General features: G+C 44.8%; 1 protein-coding gene across 1 annotated transcript; it reads right to left on the bottom strand.

Annotated features, from left to right (window-relative positions):
* Positions 1-2,162: 2,162 nt before the first annotated feature.
* LOC138808841 (ral guanine nucleotide dissociation stimulator-like) lies at positions 2,163-12,512 on the bottom strand. The gene is made up of 7 exons (XM_069995038.1): positions 12,075-12,512; positions 7,624-7,768; positions 7,250-7,443; positions 6,336-6,383; positions 5,686-5,912; positions 5,334-5,401; positions 2,163-2,201 (listed from the first exon to the last, which is right to left on the bottom strand). The coding sequence occupies exons 1-7, from the start codon at positions 12,203-12,205 to the stop codon at positions 2,163-2,165; spliced, it is 852 nt and encodes a 283-aa protein (XP_069851139.1). The 5' UTR covers positions 12,206-12,512.
* Between the last annotated feature and the right edge of the window lie 430 nt (positions 12,513-12,942).

Here is a 12,942-nt window from a genome sequence, read left to right as displayed (position 1 = left end):
GATATTTTGAGTTTCTAGTATTAAGAGCAATTAATCATTCAAACCCAGCATTGTGCCTATTTGATGAAATTGATGGCCAGGAGTTGATGTGTGCGGGGAAACTACATTTCTTTTTTCTATTTCATATTTGCACCTAATGTGTAAGTCTGGCCTTTTTGCTTAAACTAATATGTAATTTTCCCATTTCTATACATCTCTTTTCCCTTGGATTAAAGCTACCATTGCATACATTCCAGGATTAGATGTCTTTATCTTTTGTGCCAGTAGTGGAGTTTGAACTCAGGGCCTTGAGCTCTTGCTTATTTCTTGTTCAGTGCTTAAACATACAACTTGAACAATGCTACAAGTTCCTGACTTTTGCTGGCTCAGTGAATAAGTCTTTCACATTTGTCTATGGGGGCTGATTTGAACCTCCTTCCTGAGGAAGGACAGGGCAGTCTGGAAGATAGAATAATTGCCATGAGCCAGGACACCTGCCATGTCCTCTGAGTAAGTCCCTCTGAGTAAGTGTTCTTTCTTCCACTGATAATGGCTTTTACTTTTCAGTATACCTAATGCCGATGTATTTTGTCAACTACTTTTCCCCCAATATAGCTTTTCATGTCATTTTGCGGTGAAATTTTCTTACATATTTGCACAGAGTAAAATGGGTGTGCAAACAGACTTGAATTCACTAATGGAAGAAGGTCATCCATTCAGTACATTTAGCCTGGTATTTGTCTCAATAGACATAACAACTTGCAAGGACATCTGGTTTGCTATGTCCTAGAATTTTAGTAGTGGCCCCATCACCCCATGCAGACATGGACTGGGTTCCTTGCCATCCACAGTGTTTTGAGTAGTTCCCTGGATAGCCAGAAAGGGCTCTTGGACAGCTCCAGGTCACTGTGTTTTGCCCCCACTTAGGACCCAGGTGTCTGGGACATCAGATTGTACATTTATTTTATTTTTTTTTATTTTTTTTTTTTGTGGGTCGTGGGGCTTGAACTCTGGGCCTGGGCGCTGTCCCTCAGCTCTTCAGCTCAAGGCGAGCGCTCTACCACTTGAGCTACAGCGCCACTTCTGGTTTTCTGGTGGTTTACTGGAGATAGGAGTCTCACCGTCTCTCCTGCCTGGGCTGGCTGTGAACCGCGATCCTCAGATCTCAGCCTCCTGTATAGCAAGGATTACAGGCGAGAGCCACCAGCGCCTGGCCAGATTGTACATTTAAAAACCCACAATATTGGGACTGGGAAGGTAGCTCAGTGGTAGAGCACTTGCCTTGCATGCATGAGGCCCTGGGTTCTATTCCTCAGCACCACATAAGCAAAAAAGAAAAAAGCCAGAAGTGGTACTGTGTGGCTCAAGTGGTAGAGCGCTAGCCTTGAGCTGAAGAGCTGAGGGACAGTGCCCAGGCCCAGAGTTCAGGCCCACGACTTGATCAAAAAAAAAAAAAAAACCCACAGTATTTAGGATCCATAAATTGTACAACATACACAAACATATTTTAATAAATTTAGAAGAATAAAAAGAATGCACATTTTACAACAATCAGGACAAAAGAAAAAGAGAGATATCCCCAGGGAGAGGGGAGGGAAGCTCTAAGTCTAGGTCGGCTTCTAAGTTGCCTTCAAACATAAATTCTGCCTCAGAATCCTCCAAGGGATCTACCTCCTCATGAATGATTGGAGTTGCTCCTGCAATTGCCGGAGAGGCAGATTCTAACTTCTCTGTTGGAGACTGGCTATGCTGCAGCAGGACAGATTTGTCCAGATGTTCAGTGAGGACAGATTCACTTTCCTGAGCTGCATCTAAGGTTTGGACCTCAGTTATTGGTTCCCCTGAGCACAGACTGGGGACATTTTCCATCAGCCCCACGTGTGCTACTCCCTCCAGCACACCAGGGGGAGTGCTGATTTGACCCTTTTTGAGCTGATCTGGGCTGCCTGTGAAAGTCAGAAGAAGACAATCACTATTACTTTCTTCTTTCTTTGGGGTCCCTACAGGTTCAGCTCTGTCACATGTGGGGTTCAGAACCAATGTCTTATCCACAGGACTCACAACCCGTTGGGGCCTCACTGCAAATGCATGCAACCCCTCTACATGCACATGCTTTGTGGAGTCCAGTGATGGCTCCAGATCTCCATCCATCACCATCCCTGACATCACCGACGGCTTCTTTCTTAGGAGGTCAGGAGAAGCTGCTCTATGGCGGCCAAAGCCTGAGAAAGAGAAATAGGTAAAGGAGTTTGACAGTGGATTCAGGATGTGCACGTGGAGTTCAATTTCCATGAGGCTCTAATGGAGGAAGCTGTACAAGTTTACTTTGGACTGAACACTGATGAGAAGGTAAGGTCTTTCCCAACAGTGGATAAGCCCAAGTGCTTTCACCAATAGAACAAACACTGCCTGGCAGAGAATATGATACAAAGGCATTCTTACAACCTGGGGTTAATAAGGGTTCTCGGGCAATTAGGACCATCCCTAGAAGCCCAGGAGCCATCCCTACTCACAAGCTCTGAGGTGACCACACAGGGACTTCTTCCTCTGTTTCTTGGTCTCATTCTTCCCGGTCATTCTTCCACATGCTGCTTCAGAGGAGATGAGGCCTTGTCTCAAAATCTAAGGCCTTGGGGTTGAGAGTTCCTGAAACTCAGAACCCAGATTCGTAAGTCACAAAGATCACAGGCCTCTACCTCAGGTGGCCAGCTCACAGCGCCTTTTTCATACTGAGTTTGCTGAATTTCCTTACGTTCACTTTGTAAATACACATACACACACACTCACACACACTCAAATATATATTAATCTATTTTAATCAATGGTATATGTACACACAGTATATATTTATATATTGATAATCAATGTTCTATAAGCATTTTGCCCAAAAATGTTTTAGTATACAGGTATTACTCTGTGACTTGGGTTTTGCCTGGGGTGTTTGTTTACAATTATTTTTCAGACCAATTGGTGAGTTTTGGCCTCCGGCTGGCATTCAATTTCAAGTTCCTCACTTCTGTCTTCCCAGTTGCTCTGCTTGATTAGAAGTGTGCAGCTCTACCACCAGATTTACAAAACAACAATTATATAAATAGAATCTTTTTCGAAACACCAATAGAAATGCAGAAGTCATGTACCATATCTCGGAGGTATGCATGATGGAGAGCTAACATTTTATATAAACTTGAATCCCTAGACTCAGATTGTAAAGCTAATGGTGTAGTACTTCAGTCACTTGTATATGTCTGGGTTCCAGACTCAAACAACAAACAATACTCCAGGATCTTCAATTGTCTCAGGCTGACAAAATTCTTTTCTTGTCACATTGAAGTCAGACTTCAAACCTTTGCTATGAAATATTTATGTGATTTCTTAGAAAATCAGGTTTAAAAAAGATTCCTGACTGGATGCTGTGGATCTCTCCTTTGCTGCTAGCTAGTCAAGAGGCTAAATCCGAGGTTCATGGTTCAAAGCCAGATCAGGCAGGAAAGTCCATGAGACTCTTCTCTCCAATTAAGCACCAAAAAATGGAAGGGGAGCTGTGACTGTAAGTGGAAGAGCATTAGCCTTGTGCAAAAAAAGCTCAGAAACAGTGTCCACAACATGAGTTCCAGCTCCACAACCAAACGGAGAGAAGAAAAGCGCGCGCGCGTGAGACAGAGAGAGAGAGAGACAGAGACAGATACAGAAAAAGAGACAGACACAAGAGAGAGACAGAAACAGAGATTGAGAGAAATAGAGACAGAGACAGACAAACACAGACAGACAGGAAGACTGAGAAATCCCTGACAACTCCATTTAGAAAAATGTATATGGATATCTAAGATGTATATCCTATTCTTCCACAACTCACTACATAGTACCACCTCATCCTGATCCACATTTGGCGACTTGGAATCTATTTGGTGTTTCATAAATTATTCCACATGCTCCCATAGAACATAAACAGGCCCACACCTACTCACCAATGGTTGATTATAAGTCTGGCCTTTTTGCTTAAATATGTAATATTCCCATTTGTATGTTTTTCTGTTTCCATGGTTTAAAGCTACCATGGCCCACATTTCATGTCTACATGTCTTCATCTTTTGTGCCAGTAGTGGAATTTGAACTCACGGCCTTAAGCTCCTGCTCACTTTTTGTTCCATGCTTAAACATGTAACTTCAACCATGTTATGAGTTCCTGACTTTTGCTGGCTCATTGGATAAGTCTTTCAGATTTGTCTACAGGACACCTGGCATGTCTTTGTCCCTCTGGCTAAGTCTTCTGTCTTCTACTGATGATGGCTGTTACCTATTTCCTATGTATTCTGTCAAATACTTTTCCCTCAAAGAAACATTTTGGTGGTATTTTGAGGTGAAATGTCCTTACATATTTGCACAGAGTAAAATGGGTGTGCGTACAGACTTGAATTCACTAATGGAAGAAAGTCCCACATACAGAACATTTTCAAGGATATCTGGTTTGCTATGTCCTAGAACTTTAGTATTAGCCTGATCACCCCATGCAAGCATGGGTTGGGTTCCTTGCCCCTCCCCTTATAGTGCACTGAACTGTTCCCTTCATAGCCAGTAAGTGCTCTTGGACAGCTCCAGGTCACTCTTTTGCCTTTACTCAGGACTCATGTGTCTGGGACATCAGAATGTATAAGAAAACAAACCACAGCATTTAGCCTCCATAAATTGTACAACATAAACATATATATTTAATAAATTTAGAAGAATAAAAAGAATGCACATTTTACAACAATCAGGACAAAAAGAAAAAGAGAGATAACCCCAGGGAGAGGGGAAGGAAGCTCTAAGTCTAGGTCGGCTACTAAGTTGCCTTCAAACATAAATTCTGCCTCAGAATCCTCCAAGGGATCTGCCTCCTCATGAATGATTGGAGTTGCTCCTGCAATTGCTGGAGAGGAAGATTCTAATTTCTCAGTTGGAGATTGGTTCTGCTGCAGCAGGACAGATTTGTCCAGATGTTCAGTGAGGACAGATTCACTTTCCTGAGCTGCATCTAAGGTTTGGACCTCAGTTATTGGTTCACCTGAGCACAGACTGGGGACATTTTCCATCAGCCCCACGTGTGCTACTCCCTCCAGCACACCAGGGGGAGTGCTGATTTGACCCTTTTTGAGCTGATCTGGACTGACTGTGAAAGTCAGAGGAAGACAATCACTATTACTTTCTTCTTGCTTTGGGGTCCCTACAAGTTCAGCTCTGTCACATGTGGGGTTCGGAACGAGAGTCTTATCTACAGGACTCACAACCCGTTGGGGCCTCACTGCAAATGCATGCAACCCCTCTACATGCACATGCTTTGTGGAGTCCAGTGATGGCTCCAGATCTCCATCCATCACCATCCCTGACATCACCGACGGCTTCTCTCTTGGGTGGTCAGCAGAAGCTGCTCTACGGCGGCCAAAGCCTGAGAAAGAGAAATAGGTAAAGGAGTTTGACAGTGGATTCAGGATGTTCACGTGGAGTTCAATTTCCATGAGGCTCTAATGGAGGAAGCTGTACAAGTTTACTTTGGACTGAACACTGATGAGAAGGTAAGGTCTTTCCCAAGAAAGAAAGTGCTTTCACCAATAGAACCAACACTGCCTGGCAGATAGTATCATAAAAAGACATTCTTACAACCTGGGGGGTAATAAGGGCTCTCAGGCAATTAGGCTCAACCCTAGAGGCCCAAGCGCCATCCCTACTCACAAGCTCTGAGGTGACCACACAGGGACTTCTTCCTCTGTTTCTTGGTCTCATTCATCCCGGTCTCCTCCAGCTCATCCAGATGAACATGGAGATTGAGGACCAGATCTGAGGAGGGCATGTGGAGCATGGCATAGTGGGTAAGTTCTTTCACCGGGTGTCGGTTCTGGGGCTCTCGGAAATCTGCAGGGTAGCAGTCCATCCACATGGTGAAGATGGAACAAAGGGTGCTGTGGGCAGATTGGTGACAAGAAGAGTGAGTGCCTGCCCTCCCTATCCTGGGCCTCCAATAGCCCCTTTCTGCAAGGACTGCTATATGCACACTTGCAAGTTGGGAAGCAGGAGGAGACTCCTGCAGGCAGAGTGATCTTCACCAGCCATGACTACAAGCTTCTGAAAGATAATTCTCCAATATTCTCACTGGGATAGGTAACAAGAAGGAACTGATTTTGTACACACAGCCCTCCCTGTCATCCCTGAGAGTCCACAACCAAAACACAGCTGTGTCCTCTGCCACCACTCCAATCCCAAGCCTCTGCCCCTAGTGGAAAGCCCAAGTGGTGTGCAAATGAGAAATCTGCACTTTGAATCAGAAGCCTCAAAGATACCATTTTGAAGGAAGGGGCCTTTTCTTTGTGCCACAGTCCACTTACTTCTTTATTTGTTCATCTTCCTCGGAGTTACGGCCCGGGAACCTGTACCTATGGGAGGACAGGAGGAAGTCACCTCTCAGCTTCTCCTTTTCTGCCCACACAGGACACATATGGGATGGGCTCATGCCCAGATGGGAATGGAATCTGACACATAAACAAGTGAGATATGTCTATACAGTTCAGTAAAAAAATTTTTTTATGAGAGGTATACGCATTTGATCCAAGGAAAATGTGCCAGTGGCTAATACCTCAAATTCTAGCTAATCAGGAACATGATATCTCACGTGCACAGTCTGAATAGAGATTAGTCAGTAAAAGTCTAAGGACACTAATTTTTAAAAGGCCAGAATTGCACCTATGGTTCAAATGCTATAGTGGTAGCTCTGAGCACCAAAGAAACAACACTCAGGCCCTGAGTTCAGTTGTAGGACTGGCACAAACTGAAAAACATCAAAGCTTCAGGGGTTATAAATATATAAAGCTAACATAATCCCTTCCTGAGGTCTCTGAAGTGATTCAGCCTCCAGTTCACCCGCCTTCCCCACACCCCAGCCTTTCCTGGGTCTACATTATTCACAGACATCCAATTGCTAATGAAACCTTATTTACTCATGGGAAATGTGATTTCCTAGAACCTCACCTAGGTGAGGGCAGAAGTTGGGTGCCACTCTCACATGCCTGTAATCCTAGCCCCTCAGTAAGCAAGCTTCTGAGGTTCCAGTAGCTTTTCTAGGAAATGTCCTGGGCAGACCACTACTAAGAAAGTAGGCAGGGGGTGCACTTCTTTGTCTCATGCCAAGCTCCTGTGAGAAGACCCCCATGAAATCAACAGGTTCAGAGGGGTGCCCAGTACTCCACAACTCAGCAATGAGGGGCTGAAGAGACCCAGATGCAAAGCAAGGGGGAACACTCACTTTTTAAACACAATATCCAGCACTTGCTGCATTGTCCCCCACTGTCTATAATTGTGGAGGAAGTTTCCAACATAGAAGAGATCGCCTTTCTGGTAGGCAGGGACCAGGTTCATCACCAGCATGTCCAGCAGGCCTGCCTCCGGGCTCCATATACTGCATGGCACATTCAGGATCAGGGCTGACTCATTGGCACACTAAGGTGGGAAAAAGAATCAGAAAAAAATCATGGAAATGAGAACACTTACAAAGGACTAATTGTGATCGAGTGGATTGAAAACTATGCAGAAAGCATTATCCCAGTATTGACAAATCACCTAAGAAGGTTCTACTGTGGGCTGGGTTGGGGTTAAGTGGGTTTTCTATCATGAGTATACCTTGCCTGAGTTGCCTTGTGATTTCCTAGGTTTCTTTTTGGACAAATCTCTGAGATGGTTGGTTCGTGGCTTGCCACTGATCCAGTGTCTACAGCTTTGACTGAGGCACCCATACTGCTCTTGGCTGAGACCAGAGTCTCGAGACCTGTGAATACAGCACGAGAACATGTTTCTGGTTCCTGAGGCACAGGCCAAGTGAGCTGGCTTGAGCCAACTGTGAGTTACCGTGGCCTGCTATCAGGGTTCCATGTTCTATTCCATTGTGAAGGAGGCAGGGTCACCTGTCAGGGCCAATGACCTCTGCCGCTTCCTCACACAAGAAATATTCCCATCCAGCCAATATTGCAATGTGTACATGTAGACACAATGAACAGCACACCTTGTTTGTCCAATCCTAATGTGCTTGCCCTAGGTTCTGGCTTGTTCTCAGCTTCCAGGAGTCACTGCTAGGTCACATTCATGGCCTATCTGTCACTATTCCTCTCATCTGGCTCAAATCATTTTGTTTCTGAGGGCCTTCTGTCACTACCACATCCTTCTGACACATAGTTTTGACATCTACATCCTAGGCCATTGTTTACTTTCTGTAGCCTAATCTGTTTGTCCTTGGAACCCCTCTCTTGGGTCATGTGGAACTAATGCAAATACTTAGAAATGAGAAAAACTAACAAGTATTGCAAAACATACATTACACTTATAATCATCCATTGTATATGTGTCCATTTTTGTAAGCGAGAAAATTATTTTTTATACTTGCAATATTTCATGGAGGCAAGCAGAGAAAGGAAGAGGTGCTGCATTGTCTTATTTTGATGACTAGGACTTGTTTTACTATAGCTTTAAGGAATATAGTATTTAAGGTAGAAATCTGCTCCTTTGCTTTTTACAAGGTAATCGTTTATATAGTTATTTGCCTCTGTAGTCTTTGCTTCTGTGTCCCATGATCTGTCCTCCTCCCTCAGCACAAAAGGGAAGAAGGAATTTCACACATTGCTGAGCTGTTGTCCAATCTCTGCATAGGAATTTAAGATACAATAGTTACTCTGGTTAGTGTGTGTGTGTGTGTGTGTGTGTGTGTGTGTGTGTGTGTGTGTGTGTGTGTGTGTGTGTGTGTGTGTGTGTGTGTTTGTGTGCGCACGCATGCGCGCGCATTTGTGATCTTGGACCCTTTGCCTTCTCCCTTAGCATTTTTCCTCAAAGCTATTGCTCTACCCTCTGAGACATAGCTCCACTTGGAGCTTTTTGTAGTCAGTTGGAGATGAGAGATTCGTGGAACTTTCCTACCCAGCATGGATATTGCTCCTCTTCAGCCTCATTTTTCCTCGACTGTGGCAATGGTGGTTCAGTTTCTGGATTTCCCATCCAAGCACAGGCACAAGCCATCCTCCACTGCACATGTCTCTTTGTGCCCCTGGAGGGCCCAGCTCTTCTCTCAAAACTTAGTGCCCTGAGGGTAGAACCTCTGAAACTCAGAACCAAGTTTTCTGATTAATTAGGATCACAGACCTGAGCTACATATGAACAGCTCATTACGTGCCCTCCCATATTTTGGGGGGTTTAAGGGATTGTTCCTGAGGCTTGAAATCTGGGCCTGGGCCTGTCCTCAGCTTTTCAGCTCAAAGCTAGGGCTCTACCACCTTGAGGCACAGTACCACTTCCAGTTTTCTGGTCGCTTATTGGGAGATCAGAGTTTTACGGATGTTTCCGCCCGGGCTGACTTTCAGCTGCAATCCTCAGAACTCAGCCTCTTGAGTAGCTAGTATTACAGGGGTGAGCTACCAGTGTCCAGCACAGGATCCCTTTCTGCAAAAGCATTTGGTGAATTGAACTATGTTGACTTAAGACAGATATATCACTAATTTCCCCAATAATGTGTTTCATATTCATTTTTTTTTGTTTTTTGTTTCTTTGGTTCTGGATGTGGGGCCTAAACTCTGGGCCTGGGTGCTTTCCCTCAGCTCTTCAGCACAAGGCTACCATTCTACCACTTCAGCAACAGCACCCCTACTGGCTTTTTTCTTTTTGCTTATATGGTGCTGAGTAATCGTACCCAGGGCCTCATGCATGAAACGCAAGCGCTCTACCACTGAACCACCTCCAGCCCCTTATATTGGTGCTTTGTGAAACAATATATTTGTGACCCATAATATCACATGCTAGTCCTCCTTTAAAATACATTCAAATAGTGGGGCTGGGAAGGTGGCTCAGTGGTAGAGCGCTTGCCTTGCATGCTCGAGGCCCTGGGTTCGATTCCTCAGCACAACACAAGCAAAAAGAAAAAAGCTGGAAGTGGCGCTGTGGCTCAAGTGGTAGAGCGCTAGCCTTGAGCTCAAGAGCTGAGGGACAATGCCCAGGCCCAGAGTTCAGACCCCATGACCGGACCCCCAAAAAATTCAAACATATGTATTATCATATAGTATATTATACAATATATACATACATATATACTTATATTTTATTATACATTATATATAAATGATGTATATAGTGAATACGGAAAACAATCCCAATTCTGGAATTTAGCTTTTCCTGTCACAATGTTACCCAAGTCTTCTGTCAGACATGTAGATTTTCAGCAACAATCTCCCTTGTTAGTTGTTTTTTATTTCTTGAGTAAATGAGTCTTCTTTACCACCAATAGTCTACACACAAAAATGGTATGTATCAGTGTCTCTGGCTCAGGCCTGTATTCTTTGCTAGTCAGCAGGCTGAGATCTGAGGATCAGGGTTCAAAGCCAGCCAGGTCAGGAAATGCTATCAAATTATTATCTCCAGCTGTAGCTCAAAGTGCTAGAGTGCTAGCCTTAAGTGAAAGAACTCAGGGACAGTGGCCAGCTTTTAATTTCAAGCACCACCATTCTGTACACACACCACCTACATGCACACTCTTCACTCAGTCCCTTCCTAAACCCTCAGTCCTCTTCACTGAACTGGTGATTGCCAGAGTTTCTGGATTTCCCACTGCAGCATGCCAACCAGCCATGTTCCCTCTGCACATGCACCTCTGCCACACTACAGGGCCCCGGCCTCCTCTCAGAATCCACTGCCCTGGGATAGAGAGCAGATGAAATTCAAGGATTCACAGAACCTGTGCTTCAAGACAGGGAGACTCAGAACTGTTCCTAACCTGGTATAGAGAGACGCATTGATCTATTTGGGTAGAACAATGCCAACATGGTCAGAAGAAAATGTTTTGCTACCCCAAACGACACCCTTTTCCAAAGACAGTTAGATATTCCCTCAGATTTTTACATATTAGAGGTTGAAGCTTTTGATATAATGAACACGAAAAGGCAGCCACAATGACTTTTTGGGGGGGGGTCCGGTCCTGGGGCCAGAACTCTGGGCTTGGTTGCTGTCCCTCAGCTCTTCAGCTCAAGGCTAGCGCACTACTACTTGAGTACAGCGCCACTTCTGGCTTTTTTCCTTTTATTTATGTGGTGCTTGGGAATCAAACCCAGGGCCTCATGCATGCAAGGCAAGCATTCTACCAGTGAGCCACCCTCTCAGCCCCCCCCCCCCGGCACAATAACTTCTTACGGAGAAAAATGCCTAGCCAAGTAAACTAATATGTGCAGCAAGCTCATTTCCAGACCATTCTCCAAACCCAGGTATGGAACTCTTATTGTGTCATCTTGATAACTTACAGTCCATGACAACCCTCATGGAGACTTAGAAAATCTTCATGAAAACCCCAACACAAGGAACATCTTAAGAGCATAAAACAGCACCAAATATTTAACTCTAGCTTTTAAAATTTATATGTTCTATATTTGCACAGTGCAGACTGGCTCATTGTTGGCAGAGAGCTTCAAACATCAACACATTTACCTGACTAGCTGGAAAGGGGAAGTTATCCCTAGTAAGAGGTGGGGGCTTGAGATTCAAGTGGGACCAGTTTCCAAAGACACCTGTTGTGATATAACACAGAGCTTTTGTGTCTCAGCATCAAGGGTCCTATCTCGGCACAGGCTGCATCCTCCACTGCCTGCATTCCTTGTGGCTCCCTCTAGTCACCAGTTCCTTGTAAATCCAGCAGAATCTTTCCCCAGTTCCAGCACACTCTGCTTCCTCCCACTCAGGCCCCATGTGCTCAGGATATCAGATTGGAGGTAGAAAAGACCACATTCTTTTGTATTCAAGAATTGTACAACATCATGTAAACACGGACATTTTCATACCATTAAAACAATACATAGTAAATCATGACAAAAAGTAAAATAGGTATTTGCCCAGGGAGGAGGGAAGCAAGATCTAACACTAGATCTTCTTCCAAGTTGCCTAAGGCAGGAAGGCTAATTCAGGGTCCACAATGGAATCTACCCCCACACATAAGACAAGATGTTCTTCCTGAGTTCTCAAGTGGACACTGGTTGCATAGGGTGTCTGTAGACATCAAAACCTATTGTGGCCTTTCTACAAATGAAAATAACCAGGTTCCATCCACACACTTGGTGCAGTCCAATGATGACTCCCGATTTCCACCTGTTATCACCACGGACATCACTGGGGGCTTCTTTAGCATAGGTTCAGGGGTAACTGCATTATGTTGACAAAAATCTGGGAATGGAAATAGGTACATGAGGATTAGAGTGAACTCTAGAAGTTCTGGTGTGACTCAACTGCCATGAGGATGTAATGGAGGAAGTTGTAGCATTTGAGTTGAGACTGAACTTTGATGAGAAGGCAGGGTTTTTCTCACCCATGGCTATGGCTGAGTGCTTTCAAACTGAGAGCAGACAATTCCTGGAAGAGAACATCTTATCAAAAGACACTTTGCCAAGCTGGGGAGTACTAAGAACTCCCCGCCAATCATCAGCCTGGGAAGCCCATCGCTAGGGGCCCTGTTTCCATCCCTACTCACAAGCTCTCAGGTGGCTACACAAGGACTCCTCCCTCCCTTCTTGTTCTGATTAGTCACGGGCTCCTCCAGCTGCTCTACAAGAACTTGTAAGTGGGGGAGCTGGTCTGAGGAGGCCATGTTGAGCATTTGATAGTGCGTTAAGTTCATTCAGATTGTTTCTGTTCATGTGTTCATAAAAATCTTTAGGGGCAAAGTCCTTCCACATGAAGTCAGAATAAAGGATGCTGGAGGCAGATTGGGGACAGCGAGAGTCAGAGCCCAGCTTCCCCATCCCGAGCCTCCCATAACTCCTTTCTGCCAGGACTCCCTGCTGTGGCTGTCCATCCTATACCCAGACTTGCATGTTGGGAAGGGGGAGTGAACTCCTGCAAGCAGGATGCCCCTCACAACCCACTTCTAGAGTTAACAGCACACCTTGTTTGTCCAAACCTAATCTGCTAGGCCTAGGTACTGGC

Source organism: Dipodomys merriami, unplaced genomic scaffold (genome assembly GCF_024711535.1).
Source record: "Dipodomys merriami isolate MVZ:Mamm:240054 unplaced genomic scaffold, mDipMer1.0.p SCAF_48, whole genome shotgun sequence".
NCBI classification, from domain to species: domain Eukaryota; kingdom Metazoa; phylum Chordata; class Mammalia; order Rodentia; family Heteromyidae; genus Dipodomys; species Dipodomys merriami.
This window is presented reverse-complemented; position numbering and strand designations above follow the sequence as displayed.